Below are 27,845 nucleotides of genomic sequence, written 5' to 3' on the forward strand. Positions count from 1 at the left end.
GGAAAACTGGATTTAAAATGGCCAAAAATGGGAAAAAGTCGATTAAAAGTGACCAAAAATGGGAATAAATGGGATAAAAATGAGGAAAAGTGGAATTATATGGGTTAAAAATGGGAAATAAATGGGAATAAATGAGCAAAAAGTGGAATGACGTGGGTTAAAAATGGGAATAAATGGGTTAAAAGTGACCAGAAATGGGAATAAATGAGATAAAATGGGTTCAAAATGAGCAAAAATGGGAATAAATGGGTTAAAAATGAGCAAAAATGGGAATAAATGGGTTAAAAGTGAGCAAAAATGGGAAAATTGAATTAAAAGTGACCAAAAATTGAGACAAAATTAATTAAAAGTGACCAAAACCAGAACAAAGTGGCACTGGGGGCACCCAGGGTGGCACTGGGGGCACCCAGGGTGGCACTGGGGGCACCCAGGGTGGCACTGGGGACACCCAGGGTGGCACAGGGACAACAAGGATGGCACTGGGGACACCCAGGGTGGCATTGGGGACACCAAAAGTGGCATTGGAACCACAAAGGTGACACTGGGGACACCCAGGGTGGCACTGGGGACACCCAGGGTGGCACAGGGACAAGAGTGGCACAGGGACCCAAAGGTGGTACCAGGGACCCCAGGGGTGGCACAGGGACACCAAGGGTGGCATAAGGACTCCAATGGTGGCACAGGGACCCCAAAGTGACACTGGGACACCAAGGGTGGCACAGGGACCCAAATGGGGACACTGGGGACACCCAGGGTGGCATTGGAGACATCCAGGGTGGCACAGGGACCCCAAAGGTGACAGAAGGACCCCAAGGGTGGCACAGGGACCCCAAAGTGACACTGGGGACACCCGGGGTGGCACCACGGCCAGGTACAGTGGCACAGGGACCCCAGAGGTGACACAGGGACCCCGAGGGTGGCACACAGAGTGGCACAGGTGTCACTGCTCAGTTTTATTGCCCAGGTCCTGTGCCAGCCTCCTGAGCGCGGGGTTGACGTTCTCGGTGGCACAGGGACCCCGAGGGTGGCACAGGGACCCCAGAGGTGACATTGGGACCCCTATGGTGGCACAGGGACCCCGAGGATGGCACCGTGACCCCGAGGGTGGCACAGGGACCCCGAGGGTGGCACAGGGACCCCAAAGGTGGCACAGGGACCCCGAGGGTGGCACACAGAGTGGCACAGGTGTCACTGCTCAGTTTTATTGCCCAGGTCCTGCGCCAGCCTCCTGAGCGCGGCGTTGGGGTACTCGGTGGCACAGTGACCCCAGGGGTGGCACAGGGACCTGGAGGGTGGCACAGTGACCCCAGGGGTGGCACAGGGACCCGGAGGGTGGCACAGGGACCCCAAGGGTGGCACAGGGACCCCGAGGGTGGCACAGGGCACACTGCCAGGTGTCACTGCTCGGTTTTATTGCCCAGGTCCTGCGCCAGCCTCCTGAGCGCGGGGTTGGGGTACTCGGGGTTCTCGATGGCGCCGGGCCCGAATTTGAGCTCCAGGAAGGCGCGGGGCTCGTTGGGCGCCCGTGCCAGCACGCCGGCGAAGGGCACCGTGCCCAGGGGCACCAGGAAGCGCTCGGGGAACTCCACGTCCTGCGGGTGGCCCAGCCACGCGTCCTTGGTCATGGTGCCCGTGCCGGGCCGCGCGTAGAACGGCCACAGGTCCACGTGCAGGCGGTTGGCGCGGCTGAAGTGCACCCGGAAGAATTCGCCCTCGGCCGCCTTCTCCCACACGAAGCCCTCGGGGTCCTCCACGGGCGCCCCCGAGGCCGCCACCCGCGCCAGCCAGCGGCACTTGGGCACGTCCTCGCGGTACAGCCCCACGTCCACGTCGTAGTCCCAGGGGATGAGGTCCCCGAGGCGCACGGCGCCCAGCAGCGAGCCGCCCTCCAGCCAGTGCCGCACGCCCGCCGCCTCCAGCTGCGCCAGCACGTGGCGGGCGGTGGCGCGCAGGGCCCGCAGGCAGCACGGCGGCGTCCAGCGCCCCGCCACGAGGTACTCGGGGGTCTGCCCGCGCACGGTGCCGAAGCAGCGCGGCGTGTCCTTGGCGCAGCCGTGCCAGCGCCGCGAGCCGTCGGGCAGCACCTCCAGCTTCACCCCCAGCTCCTCCAGCAGCGCCCGGCGCCGCGCGTCCGAAGCGCTGCGGGCTCGCCAGAGGGCGTGAGGGGACGGCGGCGGCCGCGGGGCCGAGGGGAAGGCGGCGGGGAGGAGGAGGAGGCGCCACCCCCGCGCGGCGGCCTGGAGGGACAGGGAGGTGACGACGGGGCGGGACAGAGGGAAGGACAGCGAGAAGAGGTCGCGGGTGCGGAGGAGGAGAACGACCGGGGCGCCGTCCAGAGCGCCGCAGAGGTCACCGTGCTGGTCACCGTGCCGGTCACCGTGCCGGTCACTCTTCTGGTCGCCCTTCTGGTCGCCCTGGCGCTCAGCGTGGCCGTAGCGCGCCGTCCACGCTTTGACGTCCACCTCCAAGCTCAAACACCGCGGCCGCCGCGTCCCCACGGCCGCCGCCACCGCCCTGACGGTGCCATCCGAGGCGGCTTCCAGGGCGTCCCTCATGCGCCTCAGCAAGCCGGGCACGGCGCGGGCGCCGTCGGGCACCAAAGCCACGTGGCGCGTCCGCACGGCCAGCTCGGGCCGCGGGGGCGGCCGGTGCGGCTGCGGCCGCAGGGACAGCACGGCCGCGCCGGCCGGGAGCGGCACCGGCGGGTACGGCGACACCTCGGCCGCCACCAGCACGGGGACGCCGGGCAGGGCGGCGAAGGAGCGGGCGGTGGCCGCCACGTCGTGGTCGGGGCCGTCGAAGTCGCGGAGGATGACGGTGACACCGGGGACGCCGTCGGGGACGGCGCCGCGCCGGGGGTGGTGGCACCGGGGGGACGCGCCGGGCGCCAGGCGGGAGCAGAGGAGCAGCAGGAGGTTGAGGGCGATGGCGGCGGCCAGGGCGGCCTGGCAGGGGGTGATTCTCATGGTGGGGGTTAACAACTCAGTGGTTAGGTTGTTAATTAGTTAATTGGGCTGTTCGTTAGTTACTTGGGTGATCGGTTTGTTAATAATTCGTTAATTTGGAGGCGTTGTTGCGGTCGGTTCTTTGGTGGCTGCAATACCAGCGGTGACCACGCGGTGGCGCTGTGAACACAGGAATGTTAATAAGGGGTTCTTAATTAATTTATTAATTAATTCTCCATAATTAAACTCCGCCCCAAAACTTCCAAAAATAGTCTCTGATCTCCTAAACACACCCCGAAAAATCCTAAACACTCCAAAATCCCTTCTAATATCCCAAAGAACCCTAAAATCCCCAAAATTCTCTGTAAATCCCCAATGACCACCCCGAAAAATGTCCTAAACTGCCCAAAATCCCCTCTAGCCTTAAAAAGACGCCTCAAATAAACCCAAAAATCCTCAATAAGCCCCCAAAATTCTCTATAGGCTCCTAAAACCCTCAGAATCCCCCAAAATCCCCTCTAACCTTTCAAAGATCCCCCAAAAAACCCAAAAATCGTCCAAAAATTCTCTATAAACCCCCAAAAAGTCTCCTATAACCCCCCCAAAGGTCCCCCCAAAAAATGCAAACCCCCCAAAAACCTCCTCTAACCCCCCAAAAACCCCCGGAAAAACCCTAAAACCCCCCAAAATCCCCTCTGACCCCACAAAAAAACCCAAAGATTCCCCAAAAAATCCCAAAATTCCCTCACAGCCACCCCGTTGCCACGGCAACAAGGCCTCCTTTGGCCACGCCCCTTCACCATGACCACGCCCCTTGCAATGGAGGCCACGCCCGTTTCCCCGCCCCCTTTCGGCTCCCTTTGTGGCAGGAAGCCGCTGCCACCCGTGGCTCCCTTTGTGGCAGCCGCCATGGCGGCCGAGCGGCCTCCGCCGGTCCGGGCCCAACCTCCGCCCCCCGGTCCCGTTCCCGGCCCCGCTCCCGGCCCCGCTCCGGGTCCCGAGCCCGCGGCACGAACCGGCCTCAGCCTGCCGGGCATCCTGCACTTCATCCAGCACGAGTGGGCGCGGTTCGAGGCGGAGAAAGGGCGCTGGGAAGCGGAGAGGGCCGAGCTGCAGGTAATGGCGGCGGCGCTGCCCTCATGAGGGGAGGGACGCGGAGGGGACACCGAGGGGACACCGGGGGATACCGGGGGATACCGGGGGTCACCGGGGTGGGGCGGCCGCTGCTGGCGCCATCTTGGGAGGAAATGGCGGCCGGGGCGGCGGGGAGGGGGTGGGGACACCGGGAGGGGGCGGGGGAGGCACCGGGAGCGGTGCTGGGGATACTGGGGGGGTACTGGGAGGGTACCGGGGGCATTGGGATGGGCACCGGGGATACTGGGGGGGTACTGGGGACACTGGGATGGGCACCGGGGATACTGGGATGGGCACCGGGGATACTGGGGGGGTACTGGGGACACTGGGATGGGCACCGGGGATACTGGGATGGGCACCGGGGATACTGGGGGGGTACTGGGGACACTGGGATGGGCACCGGGGATACTGGGATGGGCACCGGGGATACTGGGGGGGTACTGGGAACACTGGGATGGGCACCGGGGATACTGGGATGGGCACCGGGGATACTGGGGGGGTACTGGGAGGGTACCGGGGGCATTGGGATGGGTACCGGGGATACTGGGGGGGTACTGGGGACACTGGGATGGGCACTGGCGATACTGGGAGGGTACCGGGGGGATTGGGATGGGTACTGGGAATACTGGGATGGTACCGGGGATACTGGGATGGTACCGGGGATACTGGGATGGCACTGGGGACACTGGGATGGGCACCGGGGATACTGGGATGGGCACTGGGGACACTGGGATGGGCACCGAGGATACTGGGATGGGCACCGGGGATACTGGGATGGCACTGTGAGTGGGGCTGGGGACACCGGGGATACTGGGATGGGCACCGGGGATACTGGGGGGTACTGGGGATACTGGGGGGTACTGGGAGTGGGGCTGGGGACACCGGGGACACTGGGACGGGCACCGGGGATACTGGGACGGGCACCGGGGATACTGGGATGGCACTGGGGATACTGGGATGGTACTGGAAGTGGGGCTGGGGACACCGGCGATACTGGGATGGGCACCGGGGATACTGGGATGGGCACCGGGGATACTGGGATGGCACTGTGAGTGGGGCTGGGGACACCAGGGATACTGGGATGGGCACCGGCAATACTGGGATGGTACTGGGGATACTGGGATGGGCACTGGGGATACTGGGATGGCACTGGGAACACTGGGATGGGCACTGGGAACGCTGGGATGGGCACTGGGAGTGGGGCTGGGGACACCGGGGATACTGGGATGGGCACCGGGGATACTGGGATGGCACTGGGAACACTGGGATGGGCACCGGGGATACTGGGATGGCACTGGGAACACTGGGATGGGCACTGGGGACACTGGGATGGGCACTGGGGATACTGGGATGGGCACCAGGGATACTGGGATGGGTGTTGGAGATGGCGCCGGGGATACCGGGATTACACTGAGAGAGCGCTGGGGATGGGCACTGGGATGGGTACTGAGATGGCACTGGGGATATTGGGATGGTACTGGGAACACTGGGGATACTGGGATGGTACTGGGGATATTGGGATGGGCGCTGGGGATATTGGGATGGCACTGGGAACACTGGGGTGGGCACTGGGAACACTGGGCTGGCACTGGGATGGATACTGGGAGGGTACTGGGATGGGCACTGGGGACACTGGGATGGCACTGGGGACACTGGGATGGGCACTGGGGACACTGGGATGGCACTGGGGACACTGGGATGGGCACTGGGGACACTGGGATGGCACTGGGGACACTGGGATGGGCACTGGGGACACTGGGATGGCACTGGGATGGATACTGGGAGGGTACTGGGATGGGCACTGGGTGACCTCCCTGTCACCCCTTGGGTGTCCCCAATGTCCCCAATGTCCCTGTCACCCCCTGATGTCCCCAGTGTCCCCAATGTCCCCAATGTCCCCCATGTCCCTGTCACCCCCTGATGTCCCCAATGTCCCCCATGTCCCCCTGATGTCCCCAATGTCCCCAAGGCGCAGGTGCTGTTCCTGCAGGGCGAGCGCCAGGGCCAGGAGAGCCCCAGGGACCTGAGTGTCCCCAATGTCCCCAATGTCCCCAATGTCCCCAATGTCCCCCTGATGTCCCCAATGTCCCCAAGGCGCAGGTGGCGTTCCTGCAGGGCGAGCGCCAGGGCCAGGAGAGCCTCAAGCTGGACCTGGTGCGGAGGATCCGAATGTTGGAGTTCGCCCTCAAGCAGGAGAGGTGAGGCAAAAAAAACTCTAAAAAAAACCCCCAGAAATCCTAAAAAAATCTTTAAAATCACCCAGAAATCCTAAAAAACCCCAAACTCACCCAAAATCACCCCAAAACTCCCCCGAACCCCAAATCCCCCAGGTCCAAGTACCACAAGCTGAAGTTTGGGACGGAGGCGGCGCCGGGGGAGAAGCGCCCGGAGGAGCCGGGTGAGAGCCACAGTTGGGGTTTGGGGAGAATTTGAGGTTTTTTGGGGTTTTTGGGGGGAAATTTGGGGGTTGGGGATTTTTGGGGTTTTTTTAGGGGGGGTTTGGGGGATTTTGGGCTGTTCTGGGGTTTTTTTGGGAGGATTTTTGGGTTTTTTTAGGGGGGTTTTGTGGGGATCTTTGGATTTTTTGGGCATTTTTTTGGGGGCTTTTGGGGTTTTTTGGGGTTTTTTAGGGGGGGTTTGGGGGATTTTGGGCTGTTCTGGGTTTTTTTTGGGAGGATTTTTGGGTTTTTTTATGGGGGTTTTGGGGGAATCTTTGGATTTTTTTGGGTGATTTTTGGGGGTTTTGGGGTTTTGGGGGGGTTTTGGGGTTTTTTGGGGGGGAATTTTGGGCTGTTCTGGTGATTTTTGGGGAGGATTTTTGGTTTTTTTAGGGGGGTTTTGGGGGGATTTTTGGATTTTTTTCAGTGATCTTTTGGGGGGGATTTGGGGTTTTTGGGGGGTTTTGGGGTTTTTTTGGGGGGATTTTGGGCTGTTCTGGGGTTTTTTTGGGAGGATTTTTGGGTTTTTTAGGGGGGTTTTGCGGGGATTTTTGGAATTTTTGGGTGTTCTTTTGGGGGGTTTTTGGGGGTTTTTTTGGGTTTTTTGGGAGTGTTTCTGGGCTGGTTTTGGGGTGGATTTTGGGGTTTTTCTCGGCTGGTTTTTGATTAATTTAGGGTGATTTTGTGGGATATTTCTGGGGGGCTTTTCAGGAAGTTTTGGGATATTTTTGAGTCGGTTTTGGGTTATTTTTGGGCTGGTTTTGGGGGATTTTGGGGTGTATTTGGGGGATTTTGGGGTTGAATTTTTGGGGTATTTTTGGGCTGGTTCGGGGTTATTTTGGGGCGGATTTTGGGGTATTTTTGGGCTGGTTTGGGGGGATTTTGGGGGATTTTGGGGTTGAATTTTTGGGGTAATTTTGGGGTTATTTTGGGTTTTTTTGGGGTATTTTTGGGGTTTCTGGGTTGGCTTTTGGGGTGGTTTTGGGGTTGATTTGTGGGGTTTTTGGGGCTGGTTTTGGATTATTTTGGGGTTATTTTTGGGGTGGTTTTGGGATGTTTTTGGGGTTATTTTTGGGCTGGTTTTGGGGTATTTTTGGGGTTTTAGGTTATTTTTGGGGGTATTTTTCTGTTATTTCTGGGGTATCTTTGGGGTTATTTTGGGGTTATTTTTGGGGTGTTTTTGGGGTGGTTTTGGGAATTTTTTGGGGTTATTTTTGGGGTTTTTTGGGCTGGCTTTGGGTTATTTTTGGGGATGTTTTGGGGATATTTTGGGGATATTTTTAGGATGTTTTGGGGATGTTTTGGGGATATTTTGGGGCTATTTTGGGGTTTCTCTCCCCCATTTCCCCCCAGTGTCCAACGGCCCCGTGGAGCTGCAGGGAGCCTGCAAGGAGGGGCGGCAGCTCCTGCGCCAGTGAGTGACCGAAATTTGGGGATTTTTGGGCTTTTTTGGGGTTTTTGGGGATTTTTGGGGCAGATTTGGGGTCAGGGAGGGTTTGGGGTTTTTGGGGCAATTTTTGAGATTTTTGGGAGCAATTTTGGGGGATTTTTGTGAGATTTTTGCAGGATTTTTCCAGGATTTTTGTGGAAAATTTTCAGGATTTTTGGAGGGATTTTTGTGGAATTTTTGCAGGATTTTTCCAGGATTTTTGTGGGAAATTTTCAGGATTTTGGGGATTTTTGTGGGATTTTTCCAAGATTATTGGAGGGATTTTTATGCGAATGTTTGCAGGATTTTCCCAGGATTTTTGTGGAATTTTTTCCCAGGATTTTTGAAAGGATTTTCTCCAGGAATTTTGTGGGATTTTTTTCCAGGATTTTTGTGGGGATTTTTCCAGGGTTTTTCTGGGAAATTTTCCAAGATTTTTGTGGGATTTTTCCAGAATTTTAACGGCGACTTTTGTGGGAATATTTTTAGGATTTCCCCAGGATTTTTTCCGATATTTTGTAGGATTTTTATGGGATTTTTGCAGGATTTTCCAGGACTTTTTCCACGATTTTTTCCACAATTTTGTGGGAATTTTCCCAGCATTTTTGAGGGGATTTTCCCCAGGATTTTGGTGGGGATTTTTTCTGGGATTTTTCCCAGGATTTTTCCAGGGATTTTTGTGGGAACCTTTGCAGGATTTTTCCAGGATTTTTGTAGGGATTTTTCCAGGATTTTTGGTGGAATTTTTTCCCGGATGTTTGTGGGATTTTTCCAGGATTTTCAGGGATTTTTCCAGGATTTTTTCCACGATTTCTGTAGGGATTTTTGTGGAATTTTTTCCCAGGATTTTTGTGGAAATTTTCCCACATTTTCCCCTCACAAAAATCCCATTTTTTCTGGATTTCCCCCGCAGGTACCTGGAGGAGCTGGGCTACAGCGACGCCGTCCTGGCCACGAGGTCCTGGCCGCTCCCAAAATCCCAAATTTGGGGATTTTTTAGGGGATTTTTCTGGGATTTTCTGTGGGATTTTTCCAGGATTTTCCCAGCATTTTTGTGGGATTTTTCCAGAATTTTAACGGAGACTTTTGTGGGAATATTTTCAGGATTTCCCCAGGATTTTTTCCGATATTTTTGTAGGATTTTTATGGGATTTTTGCCGGATTTCCCAGGATTTTTTCCACGATTTCTGCAGGGATTTTTGTGGAATTTTTCCCAGGATTTTTGTGGATATTTCCCACATTTTCCCCTCACAAAAATCCCATTTTTTCTGGATTTTCTCCCCGCAGGTACCTGGAGGAGCTGGGCTACAGCGACGCCGTCCTGGCCATGCGCTCGCGGCGGCTGCGGGCGCTGCTGGGCCGGAGCCCCCCCGGGATTCCGGAACTTTCCGCGGGAATTCCGGGAGTTCCGGGAGCCCCCCCCAGCCCCCAGAGCCCCCCCAGCCCCTCCCCCAGCCCCGGCTCGGGGTCGCTGCTGCTGCGCCGGATCCAGGAGCAGATCCAGAGGTGGGGAGGGGGAAAATTGGGAATTTTGGGGTTTTTTAATGGGAATTTTGGGGGTTTTAATGGGAATTTTGGGGTTAATTTGTGGGAATTTTGGGGTCTTTTGGTGGGATTTTTAATGGGAATTTTGGGGTTTTTTATGGGAATTTTGGGGGTTTTTAATGGGAATTTTGGGGTTTTTTATGGGAGTTTTGGGGTCTTTTTAATGGGAATTTTGGGGATTTTTTTGGGAATTTTGGGGTTTTTTAAATGGGATTTTTGGGGTTTCTTTGTGGGATTTTTGGGGTTTTTTGTGGGAATTTTGGGGTTTATTTGGGAGTTCCGGGAGCCCCCCCCCAGCCCCCAGAGCCCCCCCCAGCCCCTCCCCCAGCCCCGGCTCGGGGTCGCTGCTGCTGCGCCGGATCCAGGAGCAGATCCAGAGGTGGGGAGGGGGAAAATTGGGAATTTTGGGGTTTTTTGTGGGAATTTTGGGGGTTTTAATGGGAATTTTGGGGATTTTTTCGGGGATTTTTGGGGTTTTTTGTGGGAATTGTGGGGTTTTTAATGGGATTTTTTGGGGTTTTTTAATGGGAATTTTGAGGTTTTTTTTAATGGGAATTTGGGGTTTTTTTAATGGGAATTTTGGGTTTTTTTGGGGGGATTTTTGGGGTCTTTTGGTGGGATTTTTAATGGGAATTTTGGGGTTAATTTGTGGGGATTTGGGGTTTTTTAATGGGATTTTTGGGGTTTTTAATGGGATTTTTGGGTTTTTAATGGGAATTTTGGGGTTTTTAATGGGAATTTTGGGGATTTTTTCGGGGATTTTTGGGGTTTTTTGTGGGAATTGTGGGGTTTTTAATGGGATTTTTTGGGGTTTTTTAATGGGAATTTTGAGGTTTTTTTTAATGGGAATTTGGGTTTTTTTTAATGGGAATTTTGGGTTTTTTTGGGGGGATTTTTGGGGTCTTTTGGTGGGATTTTTAATGGGAATTTTGGGGTTAATTTGTGGGGATTTTGGGTTTTTTAAATGGGATTTTTGGGGTTTTCAATGGGAATTTTGGGTTTTTTTTGTGGGAATTTTGTTTTTTTTTTTTCTGGGAATTTTGTGGTTGTTAATGGGAATTTTTGGGTTTTTGTGGGAATTTAGTGGGGTTTTTTTGTGGGACTTTGGGGATTTTTGTGGGAATTTTGGGGTTTATGTGTGGGAAAGTTGGGGGTTTTTAATGAGATTTTTGGTTTCTGGGGGGGAATTTTTTTTTTTTTTTTTTTTTTTTTTTTTGGTGGGGTTTTTTCCCTTTTTTTCATTTCATTTTTTCCCTTTTTTTTTCTTTTTTTTCCCTTTTTTTCCCTTTTTCGGGATTCCCCAGGAACGCGGGGCAGGAGCCGCGGGCCGGGCTCAGCCCCTCCCCCCCCGAGGATGACAGCGATGAGGAAGAGGAGCCCGAGAGCCCCTCCCCCACCCCCCGCAGGAGGGGCAAGGTCCCGCCCAAAATCCCAAATTTGGGGAAATTTGGGAATTTTGGGGGATTTGGGGAATTTTGGGGGATTTGGGAGGATTTTGAAGGAATTTTGGGGAATTTTGAAGGAATTTTGGGGGATTTTGATGGGATTTTTGGTGGGGTTTGGGAGGATTTTGAAGGAATTTTGGGGAATTTGGGGAATTTTGGGGGATTTTGGGGGATTTGGGAGGATTTTGAAGGAATTTCGGGGAATTTTGGGGGATTTTGAAGGAATTTTGGGGGATTTTGAAGGGATTTTGGGGGATTTTGATGGGATTTTTGGTGGGGTTTGGGGAGATTTTTAAGGAATTTTGGGGGAGTTGGGAGGATTTTGAAGGAATTTTGGGGAAATTGGGGAATTTTGGTGGATTTTGGGGGATTTGGGGAATTTTGGGGGATTTTGATGGGATTTTTAAGGAATTTTGGGGGATTTTGATAGGATTTTTGGTGGGTTTGGGGGGATTTTTAAGGAATTTTGGAGGATTTGGGAGGATTTTTAAGGAATTTTGGGGGATGTGGGAGGATTTTGAAGGAATTTTGGGGAATTTGGGGAATTTTGGGGGATTTTGGGGGATTTGGGAGGATTTTTAAGAAATTTTGGTGGATTTTTCGAGAATTTTGGGGAATTTGGGGGATTTTTAAGGAATTTTGGGGAATTTTGTTGAGATTTTTGGTGGGGTTTGGGAGGATTTTGAAGGAATTTTGGGGAATTTGGGGAATTTTGGGGGATTTTGGGGAATTTGGGGGATTTTGCAAGAATTTTGGGGGATTTTGATGGGATTTTTGGTGGGATTTGGGGGATTTTTAAGGATTTTTGGGGGATTTTTAAGAAATTTTGGAGGATGTGGGAGGATTTTGAAGGAATTTTGGGGAAATTGGGGAATTTTGGGGGATTTTGGGGGATTTGGGGGATTTTGATGGGATTTTTGGTGGGGTTTGGGAGGATTTTTAAGGAATTTTGGGGGATTTTTAGAGAATTTTGGGGGATTTTTTGTCCTTTTTTGTCCTGGTTTTTGTCCTTTTTTATCCCTTTTTCCCTCTTTTTTTTTGCCCCCTTTTTTCCCTTTTTTCTCCCTTTTTTCTCCACTTTTTCTCCCTTTTTTCTCCCTTTTCCCCTTTATTTATTTAATCCCTTTTTTCTCCTTTTCTCTCCGTTTTTTCCCTTTCCCCGCTGTCCCCGCTGTCCCCAGGGTGTCCCCAAGGTCCCCGAGGAGGAGGAGGAGGACGATGAAGATGAGGAGGACTCGGAGGACGCCCTGGGGGAGTTCGACTTCCTGGGGACACCTGGGGACACCTTGGGGACACCTGGGGACAGCAGCGGTGAGGACACCTGGGGACACCTGGGGACACCTGGGGACACCTTGGGGACACCTGGGGACATTTGGGGACACCTTGGGGACACCCTGGGGACACCCTGGGGACACCTTGGGGACACCTGGGGACACCCTGAGGACACCTTGGGGACACCTGGGGACACCCTGAGGACACCTTGGGGACACCCTGGGGACACCTTGGGGACACCTGGGGACACCCTGGGGACCCTGTGGGGACACCTGGGGACAGCAGCGGTGAGGACACCTGGGGACACCTGGGGACACCTTGGGGACACCCTGGGGACACCTGGGGACAGCAGCGGTGAGGACACCTGGGGACACCTTGGGGACACCTGGGGTGAGGACACCTGGGGACATTTGGGGACACCTTGGGGACATTTGAGGACATCAGAGGTGGGTCTGGGGACACCTTGGGGACACTTTAAGGACACCCTGGGGACACCTGGGTACATTTGGGGACATCAGAGGTGGGTCTGGGGACACTTTGGGGACATCAGGGGTGAGGACAGGGACACCTGGGGTGAGCTTGGGGACATCTTAGGGACACCTTGGGGACACCAGAGGCACCTTAGGGACATCTGGGGACATCAGGGGTGGGGACAGGGACACCTTGGGGACATTTGGGGACATCAGAGACACCTGGGGAACACCTGGGGACAATCAGAAGTGGGTTTGGGGACATTTGGGGACACCTGGGGACATCAGAGATGAGGACAGGGACACCTGGGGACACCTGGGGACACCTTGGGGACACCTGGGGACACCTGGGGACACCTTGGGGACACCTGGGGCACACCTTGGGGACACCTGGGGCACACCTTGGGGACATGTGCTGTCCCCATTGTCACAGAGAGCCCCCGGTGCCACCTGCGGGACGGGGACCTCGGGCCACCGCGGCCACCGCAGCCACCTGAAGGTGAGGGCACGTCTGTCACCTGTGTGTCACTGTCACCTGTGTGTCACTGTCACCTGTGTCACCTGTGTCACCTGTGTCACCTGTGTGTCACTGTCACCTGTGTCACCTGTGTCACCTGTGTCACCTGTGTGTCACTGTCACCTGTGTGTCACTGTCACCTGTGTCACTGTCACCTGTGTCACTGTCACCTGTGTCACCTGTGTCACCTGTGTGTCACTGTCACCTGTGTGTCACTGTCACCTGTGTCACCTGTGTCACTGTCACCTGTGTGTCACTGTCATCTGTGTCACCTGTGTCACCTGTGTCACCTGTGTCACTGTCACCTGTGTGTCACTGTCATCTGTGTGTCACCTCAGTGTCACCTGTGTGTCACTGTCACCTGTGTCACTGTCACCTCTGTGTCACCTGTGTGTCACTGTCACCTGTGTGTCACCTCAGTGTCACCTCAGTGTCACTTGTGTGTCACCTCAGTGTCACCTGGGGGGGTCCCTGTGTCCCCAAGGCCACCCCAGTGTCCCTGTCCCCTCTGTCCCCAAGGCCACCCTGACGTCCCCTCTGTCCCCACTGTCCCCTGGGTGTCCCCAAAGCCACTTTGATGTCATTGTCCCCATTGTCCCCTCTGTCCCCAAGGCCACCCTGATCTCCCCATTGTCCCCACTGTCCCATGGGTGTCCCCAAGGCCACCCCGGTGTCATTGTCCCCACTGTCCCCTGGGTGTCCCCAGGGTGTCACCCTGACGTCCCCTCTGTCCCCAGGGTCCCTGGGTGTCCCCAAAGCCACCCTGGTGTCATTGTCCCCACTGTCCCCACTGTCCCCACTGTCCCCACTGTCCCCAAGGCCACCCTGATGTCCCCACTGTCCCCTGGGTGTCCCCCAGGCCACCCCCGTGTCACTGTCCCCATTGTCCCCACTGTCCCCTGGGTGTCCCCAGGGTGTCACCCTGACGTCCCCTCTGTCCCCAGGGTCCCTGGGTGTCCCCAAAGCCACCCTGGTGTCATTGTCCCCACTGTCCCCACTGTCCCCACTGTCCCCACTGTCCCCAAGGCCACCCTGATGTCCCCACTGTCCCCTGGGTGTCCCCCAGGCCACCCCCGTGTCACTGTCCCCATTGTCCCCACTGTCCCCTGGGTGTCCCCAGGGTGTCACCCTGACGTCCCCTCTGTCCCCAGGGTCCCTGGGTGTCCCCCCGGCCGAGGCGCTGGCCCTGCACGGCCTCGGGGACCTGGCGGAGCTGACGGTGACAAACGACAGCGACGGCGGTGACGTGAGTGACACCCGTGCCCAGTGCCACCTGTGCCACCTGTGCCTGTCCCCAGTGCCACCTGTGCCACCTGTGCCACCTCTGAATGTCCCCAGTGCCACCTCTGAATGTCCCCAGTGTCCCCAGTGCCACCTGAGCCACCTCTGAATGTCCCCAGTGCCACTTCTGCCTGTCCTGAATGTCCCCAAGTGCCACCACAGCCCTGGTGCCCCATCCCTGTGTCCCTAGAGCGTCCCCAAGTGCCACCATATCCCAGTGTCCCCAAGTGCCACCACGTCCCAGTGTCCCCAAATGCTACCACGTCCCAATGTCCCCAAATGCCACCACGTCCCAGTGTCCCCACATGTCCCCAAGTGTCCCCATGTCCCCCAGGTGTCGTCGCTGTCCCCGCGGCGCAGCTGGAGCTGTCCCCAAGTGCCACCACGTCCCAATGTCCCCACATGTCCCCCAGGTGTCGTCGCTGTCCCCGCGGCGCAGCTGGAGCCCGCGCCTGACGCTGCGCAGCCACTACGACGCCGTGCGGGCGCTGGCCTTTGTCCCTTGTCACCCGGCGCTGGTGACGGCGTCCGAGGACGCCACGCTCAAGCTCTGGGACCTGCAGAAGCCGCTCGTCCCCAGGAAGTGCGTGACAGGCGGTGACAGGCGGTGACGGCGGGTGACAGGCGGTGACAGCGGGTGACAGGCGGTGACGGCGGGTGACGGCGGGTGACAGCGGGGGCGGCGGCGCCGATGTCGCCGTTTGTCACCCTTTGTCACCGTCGGTCACCGGCTCTGTCGCCGTTGTCCCCTCAGGAGCGCGGCGCTGGACGTGGAGCCGGTGTACGCCTTCCGCGGGCACAGGTCGGGCACGCTGGCACCGCGCTGGCACCTCATTGTCACCTCGCTGTCACCTCGGTGTATTCTCAGTGTCACCTCAGTGTCACCTCATTGTCACCTCAATGTCACCTCTGTGTATTCTCAGTGTCACCTCATTGTCACTTCATTGTCACCTCGCTGGCACCTCGCTGTCACCTCACTGTCACCTCATTGTCACCTCTGTGTATTCTCAGTGTCACCTCATTGTCACTTCATTGTCACCTCGCTGTCACCTCGCTGTCACCTCACTGTCACCCCATTGTCACCTCTGTGTATTCTCAGTGTCATCTCCTTGTCACCTTCGTTGTCACGTTGGTGGTTGTGGATTTATTCTGGTTTTTTGTCACTTTGTCACCTCAGTGTCACCTCAGTGTCACCTTCATTGTCACGTCTGTGTCACCTCAGTGTCGCCTTGTCACCTTCATTGTCACCTCAGTGTCACCTTCATTGCCACATCTGTGTGTTCTCAGTGTCACCTTCATTGTCACATCTGTGTCACCTCAGTGTCGCCTTTGTTATCACATCTGTGTCACCCCAGTATCGTCTTCATTGTCACCTCAGTGTCACCTTCATTGTCACATCTGCGTCACTTCAGTGTCGCCTTGTCACCTTCATTGTCACCTCAGTGTCACCTTCATTGTCACCTCAGTGTGTTCTCAGTGTCACCTTCATTGTCACATCGGTGGTTGTCCCTTTATTCTGGTTTTTTGTCACTTTGTCACCTCAGTGTCACCTCTGTGTCATCTCAGTGTCAGCTCTTTGTCACCTCGGTGTCACCTCTGTGTATTCTCATTGTCACCTCTGTGTCACCTCATTGTCACCTTGGTGTCACCTCGGTGTCACCTCTGTGTCACCTCATTGCCACCTCATTGTCACCTCCATTGTCACCGCAATGATTGTGGCTTTATTCCTGTGTTTTGTCACTTTGTCACGTCTTTGTCACCTCAGTGTCACACCTGTGTTACCTCATTGTCACCTCAGTGTCACCTCTGTGTCATCTCTTTGTCACTAGGTTGTCACCTCCTTGTCACCTCTGTGTCACCTTCATTGTCACATCGGTGGTTGTGTCTTTATTCCTGTGCTTTGTCACTTTTGTCACCTCATTGTCACCTCAGTGTCACCTCTGTGTATTCTCATTGTCACCTTGGTGTCACCTCGGTGTCACCTCTGTGTCACATCTGGGTCACCTCAGTGTCAGCTCTTTGTCACCTCCTTCTCACCTGGTTTGTCACCTTGTCACCTCTGTGTCACCTCGTTGTCACATCATTGTCGCCTTATTGTCACCTCAGTGTCAGCTCTGTGCCATCTCAGTGTCACCCTCGGTGTCACCTCAATGGTTGTGGCTTTATTCTGGTTCTTTGTCACCTCTTTGTCACCTTGGTGTCACCCTCATCATCACCTGCTTGTCACCCCATTGTCACCTGGCTGTGATTGTATCGGGACTTTTTGTCACTTTGTCACTGTCCCAGGGCCCCGTGCTGGCGGTGACAGTGACACCGGTGACACTGGTGACACTGGTGACCCCGGTGTGATTTCTGTCCCTCAGGGGCCCCGTGCTGGCTGTGACAGTGACACGGGAGGTGACACTGGTGACACCGGTGACACCCGTGTCATTTCTGTCCCTCAGGGGCCCCGTGCTGGCGGTGACGGTGACACAGGAGGTGACACTGGTGACACCGGTGACACTGGTGACCCCGGTGCGATTTCTGTCCCTCAGGGGCCCGGTGCTGGCGGTGGCGGTGGCGCCGGGTGACGCGGGAGGTGACACCGGTGACATCGGTGGCACCGGGCTGTGCTGCAGCGCCGGGGTGGACGCGCGGATTCGCTGCTGGCGCCTCCCGGGGCTGGACAGCGACCCCTACGATGGCTACGGTGGGTGGGGGTGGCACCTGGGGACACCGGGGACACCTGGGGACATCGGGGACACTTGGGGACATCGGGGACATTGGGGACACCTGGGGATATTGGGGTGTGCTGGCACTTGGGGACATTGGAGTGTGGTGGCACTTGGGGACATTGAGGACATTGGGGACATCAGGGACACCCGGGGACATTGGGGTGTGGTGGCACTTGGGGACAGTGGGGACATGGGGGACAGCGGGGCTGGGGTGGCACTTGGGGACATTGGGGACGTCGGGGGTGTGGTGGCACTTGGGGACACTGGGGACACCTGGGGACGTGGGGACATTTGGGGACACTGGGGACACCTGGGGATATTGGGCGTGTGGTGGCACTTGGGGACACTGGGGACGTCTGGGGTGCGGTGGCACTTGGGGACATCAGGGATGTCTGGAGATACTGGGGGGATGGTGGCACTCAGGGACGTTGGGGACACCTGGGGATATTGGGGGATGGTGGCACTCAGGGACATCAAGGACATCGGGGACACCGGGGGTGTGGTGGCACTTGGGGACATCAGGGACATTGGGGGTGTGCTGGCGCCTGGGGACACTTGGGGACATGGGGGCTGGGGTGGCACTCGGGGACATTGGGGACATCAGGGATATTGGGGATATTGGGGTATGGTGGCACTCGGGGACATGGGGACAGTGCTGTCCCCACTGTCCCCAATCCCCCAATGTCCCCTCATTGTCCCCAATGTCCCCTCATTGTCCCCAATGTCCCCAATCCCCCCAATGTCCCCAATGTCCCCTCATTGTCCCCAATGTCCCCTCATTGTCCCCAGTGTCCTCTCGCTGTCCCCAATGTCCCCAATCCCCCCAATGTTCCCGCTGTCCCCAATGTCCCCAACACCCCTGATGTCCCCAGTGTCCCCAAAGTCCCCAATGTCCCCAATGTCCCCTCACTGTCCCCAATGTCCCCAACACCCCTGATGTCCCCGCTGTCCCCTCACTGTCCCCTGGCTGTCCCCAGACCCGCGGGTGCTCCGGGGCTTCCTCGACGGTCACTCTGACGCCGTCTGGGCGCTGGCCTTCGATGTCACCGGGCGTCACCTGGCGTCGTGCTCGGCCGACGGCACCGTGCGCCTCTGGGACCCCCGCGGGGACGGCGGCGGTGACACCGACGGGGACGGCGGCGGTGGCGGTGCCACCGGGGCGGGGACCTGCCTGAGCGTGCTGGACGGGCACAAAGGTGAGCGCTGGGGACACTGGGGACACCGGGGACACACCTGGGGGGACGCACCTGCACGGGTGTCACACCTGTCTCCATTTCAGATCACGGTGTCCCCACGTCGGTGGCGTTTGTCCCCAGTGTCACACACACCTGTCCCCTCACCTGTGTCCATTTCAGATCATGGTGTCCCCACGCCGGTGGCGTTTGTGTCACACCTGTCCCTCAGTGTCACACCTGTCACACCTGTCCCTCACCTGTCCCTGTTTCAGATCACGGTGTCCCCACGCCGGTGGCCTTTGTCCCCTCCCAGCTGTGTCACACCTGTCCCCAGTGTCACACCTGTCCCTCACCTGTCCCTCTCCTGTTTCAGATCACGGTGTCCCCACCTCGGTGGCCTTTGTCCCCAGCTGTGTCACACCTGCACAGGTGTCACACCTGTCCCTCAGTGTCACACCTGTCTCTCGCCTGTTGGTTTCAGATCACGGTGTCCCCACCTCGGTGGCATTTGTCCCCTCCCAGCTGTGTCACACCTGTCCCCAGTGTCACACCTGTCACACCTGTCCCTCACCTGTCCCTGTTTCAGATCATGGTGTCCCCACCTCGGTGGCCTTTGTCCCCAGCTGTGTCACACCTGTCCCCAGTGTCACACCTGTCTCTCACCTGTTGGTTTCAGATCACGGTGTCCCCACGTCGGTGGCATTTGTCCCCTCCCAGCTGTATCACAACTGTCCCCAGTGTCACACCTGTCTCACCTGTTGGTTTCAGATCACGGTGTCCCCACCTCGGTGGCGTTTGTGTCACACCTGTCCCTCACCTGTCCCCTCACCTGTCCCTGTTTCAGATCACGGTGTCCCCACGTCGGTGGCCTTTGTCCCCAGCTGTGTCACACCTGCACAGGTGTCACACCTGTCTCACCTGTCCCTGTTTCAGATCACGGTGTCCCCACCTCGGTGGCCTTTGTCCCCTCCCAGCCCGCCCAGCTCGTGGCCGGGTTCCGCTCCGGTGCCACCGTCCTCTACGACCTCGAGGCCACCAAGGCCACGCTGGTGTCCCCAAACGGCGGTGAGTGACACCCCCCCCAATGTCCCCAAGGGCCACCTGAGATCACCTGAACCCCCCCGATGTCCCCAAGGGCCACCTGAACCCCTTGAATGTCCCCAAGGGTCACCTGAGATCACCTGGAGCCACCTGAACCCTCTCAGATGTCCCCAAGGGCCACCTGGGATCACCTGAACCCCCTGAATGTCCCCAAGGGTCACCTGGCACCACCTGAACCCCCCCCATGTCCCCAAGGGCCACCTGAGATCACCTGAACCCCCTGATGTCCCCAGGGGTCACCTGAACCCACTCAATGTCCCCGCAGGTGGCCGTGCCCAGGTGAACCAGGTGCTCACTCTGAGTGTCCCCAGGTGTCCCCAATGTCCCCAATGTCCCCAATGTCCCGGAGGTGGCCGCCCACCCTCAGGTGTCCCCAATGTCCCCCATGTCCCCGATGTCCCCAGGTGGCCGTGCCCAGGTGAACCAGGTGCTCGCCCACCCTCAGGTGTCCCCAATGTCCCCAATGTCCCCGTGTCCCCAATGTCCCCCCAAGTGGCCGTGCCCAGGTGAACCAGGTGTCCCCAGTGTCCCCAGGTGTCCCCAATGTCCCCAATGTCCCCAGGTGGCCGTGCCCAGGTGAACCAGGTGGTCACTCTGAGTGTCCCCAATGTCCCCAATGTCCCCGTGTCCCCAGGTGGCCGTGCCCAGGTGAACCAGGTGGTCACTCTGAGTGTCCCCAGGTGCCCCCAGGTGTCCCCAATGTCCCCAGTGTGTCCCCAATGATGTCCCCCCAGGTGGCCGTGCCCAGGTGAACCAGGTGGTCACTCTGAGTGTCCCCAGGTGCCCCCAGGTGTCCCCAATGTCCCCAGTGTGTCCCCAATGATGTCCCCCCAGGTGGCCGTGCCCAGGTGAACCAGGTGCTCGCGCACCCTCAGGTGTCCCCGATGTCCCCGATGTCCCCTCAGGTGGCCGTGCCCAGGTGAACCAGGTGGTCACTCTGAGTGTCCCCAGGTGTCCCCACTGTCCCCAATGTCCCCAATGTCCCCACTGTCCCCACTGTCCTCAGGTGGCCGTGCCCAGGTGAACCAGGTGTCCCCAATGTCCCCAATGTCCCCAATGTCCCCAATGATGTCCCCAATGATGTCCTCAGGTGGCCGTGCCCCGGTGAACCAGGTGGTCACTCTGAGTGTCCCCAATGTCCCCAATGTCCCCAATGTCCCCAATGTCCCCGTGTCCCCGCAGGTGGCCGTGCCCAGGTGAACCAGGTGTCCCCACTGTCCCCAATGTCCCCAATGATGTCCCCAATGATGTCCCCCGCAGGTGGCTGTGCCCAGGTGAACCAGGTGCTCGCCCACCCCTCAGGTGACCCCAATGTCCCCCCAGGTGTCCCCAATGTCCCCAATGATGTCCCCACTGATGTCCCCAGGTGGCCGTGCCCAGGTGAACCAGGTGTCCCCAATGTCCCCGATGTCCCCAATGTCCCCACTGATGTCCCCAGGTGGCCGTGCCCAGGTGAACCAGGTGTCCCCAATGTCCCCGATGTCCCCAATGTCCCCGTGTCCCCGCAGGTGGCCGTGCCCAGGTGAACCAGGTGTCCCCAATGTCCCCAATGTCCCCGTGTCCCCGCAGGTGGCCGTGCCCAGGTGAACCAGGTGTCCCCAATGTCCCCGATGTCCCCAATGATGTCCCCAATGATGTCCCCCGCAGGTGGCCGTGCCCAGGTGAACCAGGTGTCCCCAATGTCCCCAATGTCCCCGTGTCCCCGCAGGTGGCCGTGCCCAGGTGAACCAGGTGTCCCCAATGTCCCCGATGTCCCCAATGTCCCCAATGATGTCCCCAGGTGGCCGTGCCCAGGTGAACCAGGTGTCCCCAATGTCCCCACTGTCCCCAATGTCCCCGTGTCCCCGCAGGTGGCCGTGCCCAGGTGAACCAGGTGTCCCCGATGTCCCCAATGTCCCCGTGTCCCCGCAGGTGGCCGTGCCCAGGTGAACCAGGTGTCCCCAATGTCCCCGATGTCCCCAATGATGTCCCCAATGATGTCCCCCGCAGGTGGCCGTGCCCAGGTGAACCAGGTGTCCCCAATGTCCCCAATGTCCCCGTGTCCCCGCAGGTGGCCGTGCCCAGGTGAACCAGGTGCTGGCGCACCCCTGGCAGCCGCTGACCATCACGGCCGGCGACGACGGCGCCATTCGCTACCTGGACAACCGCACGGGTGAGGGGAAACGGGGCTTAATTAGGGTAATTAGCGGCCAGCCGAGGGTCGGTAGGGCACGCTCAGGGCAATTAGTGGGTAATTAGGGTAGTAATTACCCGTTAGGGGGCAGCTATGCGCTCATTAGGGGATAATTAGGGAGTAATTGGGGTAATTGGGTGCCATCGGGTGATAGATTGGAGCTGTTAGGGGTCATTAGGGTAATTAGGGGGGTAATTAGGGTGATGAGGGGAGCCATTAGGGTAATTAGGGGGTAATTTGGGGTAATTAGAGGGTCATTAGGGTAATTGGGGGGGCATAATTTGGGGGTAATTAGGGTGATGAGGGGGCCATTAGGGTAATTAGGTGTAATTGGGGGTCAGGTGGGGTCATTAGGGGGTAATTACGGTGATTAGGTGTAATTGGGGGTCAGGTGGGTCATTAGGGGTAATTAATTAGGGTAATGAGGTGTAATTGGGGTCAGGTGGTCATTAGGGTAATTAATTGGGGTGATTAGGTGTAATTGGGGTCAGGTGGGTCATTAGGGGTAATTAATTAGGGTAATGAGGTGTAATTGGGGGTCAGGTGGTCATTAGGGGTAATTAATTAGGGTAATGAGGTGTAATTGGGGTCAGGTGGTCATTAGGGTAATTGGGGTAATGAGGTGTAATTGGGGTCAGGTGGTCATTAGGGTAATTAATTGGGGTAATGAGGTGTAATTGGGGTCAGGTGGTCATTAGGGTAATTAATTAGGGTGATTGTTCTGTGTCCCCGCCCCCCAGGTGAGGTCGTGCACTCCATGGTCGCTCACCTGGACGCCGTCACCTGCCTGGCCCTGGACCCCAGCGGAGCCTTCCTGCTGTCCGGCAGTGAGTGACCCTGAGTGACCACTGAGTGACCCTGAGTGACCCTGAGTGACCAATGGGGACCGCTGAGTGACCCTGAGTGACCACTGAGTGACCCTGAGTGACCCTGAGTGACCAATGGGGACCGCTGAGTGACCCTGAGTGACCACTGAGTGACCCTGAGTGACCCTGAGTGACCCTGAGTGACCAATGGGGACCCCTGAGTGACCCTGAGTGACCCTGAGTGACCCTGAGTGACCGCTGAGTGACCCTGAGTGACCAATGGGTGACCACTGACCACCGAGTGACCAATGGGGACCGCTGAGTGACCCTGAGTGACCCTGAGTGACCACTGAGTGACCAATGAGTGACCCTGAGTGACCACTGAGTGACCAATGGGTGACCGCTGAGTGACCCTGAGTGACCACCGAGTGACCACTGAGTGACCACTGAGTGACCAATGAGTGACCACCGAGTGACCGCTGACCACTGAGTGACCACTGAGTGACTACTGAGTGACCAATGAGTGACCGCTGACCACTGAGTGACCACCGAATGACCACTGAGTGACCACTGAGTGACCAATGGGTGACCACTGAGTGACCAATGGGTGACCACTGAGTGACCACCGAGTGACCGCTGACCACCGAGTGACCACTGAGTGACCACTGAGTGACCACTGACCACTGACCACTGAGTGACCAATGAGTGACCAATGAGTGACCACCGAGTGACCACTGACCACTGAGTGACCACTGAGTGACCAATGGGGGACTACTGACCACTGAGTGACCACCGAGTGACCCATGGGTGACCACTGAGTGACCAACAAGTGACCACTGAGTGACCACTGAGTGACCAATGGGGGACCACTGAGTGACCACTGAGTGACCACTGAGTGACCAATGGGGGACCCCCGAGTGACCACTGACCAATGGGTGACCAATGGGTGACCGATGGGTGCTGAGTGACCAATGGGTGACCACTGACCAATGAGTGACTGAGTGACCAATGGGTGACCAGTGACCAATGAGTGACCAATGAGTGACCAATGGGTGACCAGTGACCAATGAGTGACCAATGGGTGACCAGTGACCAATGAGTGACCGATGGGTGACAATGAGTGACCACTGAGTGACCAATGAGTACTGAGTGACTAATGGGTGATCAATGAGTGACCAATGAGTGACCAATGGGTGACCACTGACCAATGGGTAACCAATGGGTGACCACTGACCAATGGGTGACCAATGAGTACTGAGTGACTAATGAGTGACCAATGAGTGACCAATGAGTGACCAATGAGTGACTGAGTGACCAATGAGTGACCAGTGAGTGACCAATGAGAAACTGCCGAGTGCTGAGTGACCAATGAGTGACCCTGAGTGACCACTGTCATTGTCACCTGTCCCAGTGTCCCCAGGTGTGTCCCCAGGTGTGTCCCCAGGTGTGTCCCCAGGTGTGTCACCCCTCTGTCCTCTCTGTCCCCAGGTCACGACTGCTCCCTGCGGCTGTGGCACCTGTGTGAGCACACCTGTGTGCAGGATTACCTGTGTCACCTGTGTCCCCTGTGTCACCTGTCCCTCTCTCTGTCCCCCCCAGGTCACGACTGCTCCCTGCGCCTGTGGCACCTGTCCGACCACACCTGTGTGCAGGAGTTACCTGTGTCACCTGTGTCACCTGTGTCACCTGTGTCACCTGTGTCCCCTCTCTGTCCCCAGGTCACGACTGCTCCCTGCGCCTGTGGCACCTGTGTGAGCACACCTGTGTGCAGGATTACCTGTGTCACCTGTGTCACCTGTGTCACCTGTGTCACCTGTCCCCTCTCTGTCCCCAGGTCACGACTGCTCCCTGCGCCTGTGGCACCTGTCGGACCACACCTGTGTGCAGGAGTTACCTGTGTCACCTGTGTCACCTGTGTCACCTGTGTCACCTGTGTCACCTGTGTCCCCTCTCTGTCCCCAGGTCACGACTGCTCGCTGCGCCTGTGGCACCTGTGTGAGCACACCTGTGTGCAGGATTACCTGTGTCACCTGTGTCACCTGTGTCACCTGTCCCTCTCTCTGTCCCCAGGTCACGACTGCTCCCTGCGCCTGTGGCACCTGTCGGAGCACACCTGTGTGCAGGATTACCTGTGTCACCTGTGTCACCTGTCCCTCTCTCTGTCCCCAGGTCACGACTGCTCCCTGCGCCTGTGGCACCTGTCGGAGCACACCTGTGTGCAGGAGTTACCTGTGTCACCTGTGTCACCTGTGTCACCTGTGTCACCTGTCCCTCTCTCTGTCCCCAGGTCACGACTGCTCGCTGCGCCTGTGGCACCTGTGTGAGCACACCTGTGTGCAGGATTACCTGTGTCACCTGTGTCACCTGTGTCACCTGTCCCTCTCTCTGTCCCCAGGTCACGACTGCTCGCTGCGCCTGTGGCACCTGTCCGACCACACCTGTGTGCAGGAGCTCCCCGCCCATCGCCGCAAGCACCACGAGGCCGTGCTGGCCGTGGCCTTCCACCCCCGCCGCGCCCTCAGCGCCAGCGCCGGCGCCGACGCCCTGGCCAAGGTGTTCGTCTGACACACCTGGGCACACCTGGGGGCAGCTGGGAACTCACCTGGGCACACCTAGGGACGCCTGGTGGCACCTGGGCACACCTGGGCACACCTGGAGACAGCCGGGAACTCACCTAGTGGCACCTGGGCACACCTGAGAACAGCTGGACACACCTGGTGGCACCTGGGGACAACGCCAGGACAGGACAGGAGGTTGTGGCAGTGTGTCGGTGACACCTGGTGGCATCTGGGCACACCTGGGCACACCTGGTGGCACCGGGGCACAGCGGCAGGACAAGACAGGAGGTGGCACTGTTTGCTTCTCTCTGTGTTGGTGGCACCTGGTGGCACCTGTGGTGGCACCTGTCACCTCCCCAAGATCAGGATCACACCTGGGCACACCTGGGCACACCTGAGGAACCGATCGGGAGGTGGCGCCGTTGGTTTCTCCGTGTGTTGGTGGCACCTGTGGTGGCACTGTCACCTCCCCCTGCCCACAGGCCAGGTGTGACACACCTGAGGTGACACCTGGGCACCCCTGAGGTGACACCTGGGCACACCTGGGGACCTCATCACGGACCAGGAACAGGACAGGAGGTGGCACCAGGGTGGTGTCACTCGTTCCTCTGTGTCTTGGTGGCACCAGGGACCAGGTGAGGTCACACCTGGGCACACCTGGGCACAGCACAGGAAGGGGACAGGAGGTGGCACTGAGGTGACATCGGTCATTTCTGTGTGCTGGTGGCACCTGCGCACACCTGGTGGCACCTGGGCACAACTGAGCTGGCACTTGGGCACACCTGGTGGCACCTGGACAGGTTTGGTGGCACCTGGGCACACCTGGGGTGGCACCTGCCATTGTCCCTTGTCCCCAGGGGCTGAAGGGCTCTGTCCCCTCCCCCCCCCCCCCCCCCTTAAATTTAGGACAAATTTGGGGAAATTTTTCCCCCAAATTTTTGGGATTTTTTTCCCAATTTTTAGGAATTTTCCCCCCAGTTTTTTTCATATTTTCCTCCATCACAAAAATCCCAAATTTGGGGGATTTTTTTTCCCTCCAGGTAAATCCCAAATTTTAGGGATTTCCCCCAAAAATTTAGAATTTTTTCCCTAAATCCCAAATTTTAGGGATTTTCCCCTAAAATTTTTCCCTGTCTAAATCCCAAGTTTTAGGGATTTTTCCCCCAAATTTTTACAATTTTTTCCCTAAATCCCAAATTTGAGGGATTTTCCCCTCCAATTTTTTATATTTTCCCCCATTAAATAAATCCCAAATTTTGGGGATTTTTTTTCCTTCTAGATAAATCCCAAAATTTAGGATTTTCCCCCAATTTTTAAGATTTTTTTTCCCTGGATAAATCCCAAATTTTGGGGATTCTCCCCTCCATTTCTTAGGATTTTTCCCCCCAATTTTTGAGATTTTTTTTTTTCCCAATTTTTGGGATTTCCCCCTAAATTTTGGGAATTTTTTTCCCCTCCAAATTTTGGGATTTTCCTCCCAATTTTTAGGATTTTCCCCCCATTTTTTGGGATTTTTTTCCCCCTAAATTATGTGGATTTTTTTTCCCTCCAAATTTTGGGATTTTTCCCTCCAAATTTTAGGGTTTCCCCCCACCTCAATTTTTCAGATTTTTCCACCCAATTTTGGGATCTTCTCTCCAATTTTTGGGATTTTTCTCCCCAATGTTTTGGGATTTTTCCCTCCCCAATTTTTGGGATTTTCCCCCCAAATTCTGGGATTTTTCCCCCCCAAGTTTTGGGATTTTTTTTCCCTCCCCAATTTTGGAATTTTTCCCTTCCCAATTTTTGGAATTCTTCCCTCCAAATTTTGGTATTTTCTCCCCTAATTTTTGGGATTTTCCCCCCAAATTTTGGGATCTTTCCCCCCAATTTTTGGGAATTTTTCCCTCCAAATTTTGGGATTTTCTCTCCTAATTTTTGGGATTTTTCCCTCCCCAATTTTTGGGATTTCCCATTTCCTCCCCCCCAAATTTTTGGAATTTTTCCCTCCAAATTTTGGGATCTTCTCCTAACTTTTGGGATTTACCCCTCCAAATTTTGTGATCTTTCCCCCCAATTTTTGGGATTTTTCCTTCCCCAATTTTGGGGACTTTTCCCCCAATTTTTTTTATGTTTTCCCCAATTTTTGGGATTTTTCCCCCTTTGTAAATTTTGTACAGCCGAAAACTCCCCCAAATCCCCTAAAAATTCCCCCAAATTCCTTTTGAAATTCCCCCAAATCCCCTAAAATTGCCCCAGAGCCGCCCCCCGGGGGCTGCCAGCGCTGCCTTATCACCGTGTGATAACCGGGGAGCCCCAAAATTCCCCAAATCCCCCCAAAAATCCCCGGAATCGCCCGAAATTCCCCTTTTTTCACGGAATTTTCTTGGATATTTATTTGGTGGTTTTGGGGTTTTTTGGGGGGGGATTTTGGGGGTGGGGGAGGGGCGGCAATAAAAGATTTTGGCAAAAACTGCGGCGGCCACAAGGGGGGGGAGGGGACAAAAATGGGGCAAAAATGGGAAAAAAAGGGACAAAAATGGAACTAAAAGGGACATTTCCAGTGTCACCATCCCCCCATTGTCCCCAAATCCCCCCAAATTGTCCCTAAATCCCCTCTCAGTGCCCCAAATTCCTTTGAATTGTCCCCAAATCCCCTCTCAGTGTCCCCAAATTCCTCTGAATTGTCCCCACGTTTCCTCAGTGTCCCCAAATCCCCTCGTTGTACCCAAATCCCCCCCACTGTACCCAAATTGTCCCCAAATCCCCTCTCAGTGTCCCCAAATTGTCCCCAAATCCTCTCTCAGTGTCCCCAAATTCCCCCAAATTGTCCCCAAATTCCTCAGAATTGTCCCCAAATCCC

General features: G+C 56.5%; 2 protein-coding genes across 2 annotated transcripts; one reads left to right on the forward strand and one right to left on the reverse strand.

Annotated features, from left to right (window-relative positions):
- Window positions 1-1,390: 1,390 nt before the first annotated feature.
- Window positions 1,391-4,198, reverse strand: FKRP (fukutin related protein). The gene is made up of 2 exons (XM_058822813.1): window positions 3,962-4,198; window positions 1,391-3,125 (listed from the first exon to the last, which is right to left on the reverse strand). Exon 2 carries the CDS (start codon window positions 2,964-2,966, stop codon window positions 1,398-1,400), a length of 1,569 nt encoding a protein of 522 aa, XP_058678796.1. The 5' UTR covers window positions 2,967-3,125; window positions 3,962-4,198; the 3' UTR covers window positions 1,391-1,397.
- STRN4 (striatin 4) lies at window positions 3,853-27,381 on the forward strand. Its single transcript, XM_058822822.1, has 18 exons — window positions 3,853-4,061; window positions 6,174-6,277; window positions 6,410-6,477; window positions 7,871-7,931; window positions 9,234-9,452; window positions 9,820-9,870; window positions 10,796-10,907; window positions 12,034-12,247; window positions 13,112-13,177; window positions 14,347-14,470; window positions 14,916-15,059; window positions 15,231-15,278; window positions 17,011-17,165; window positions 18,168-18,386; window positions 19,299-19,430; window positions 21,517-21,618; window positions 22,380-22,466; window positions 24,841-27,381. The coding sequence occupies exons 1-18, from the start codon at window positions 3,855-3,857 to the stop codon at window positions 25,008-25,010; spliced, it is 2,283 nt and encodes a 760-aa protein (XP_058678805.1). The 5' UTR covers window positions 3,853-3,854; the 3' UTR covers window positions 25,011-27,381.
- Window positions 27,382-27,845: the final 464 nt, after the last annotated feature.

This window comes from Ammospiza caudacuta, chromosome 35 (genome assembly GCF_027887145.1).
Source record: "Ammospiza caudacuta isolate bAmmCau1 chromosome 35, bAmmCau1.pri, whole genome shotgun sequence".
In the NCBI taxonomy this organism is placed as follows: Eukaryota; Metazoa; Chordata; class Aves; order Passeriformes; family Passerellidae; genus Ammospiza; species Ammospiza caudacuta.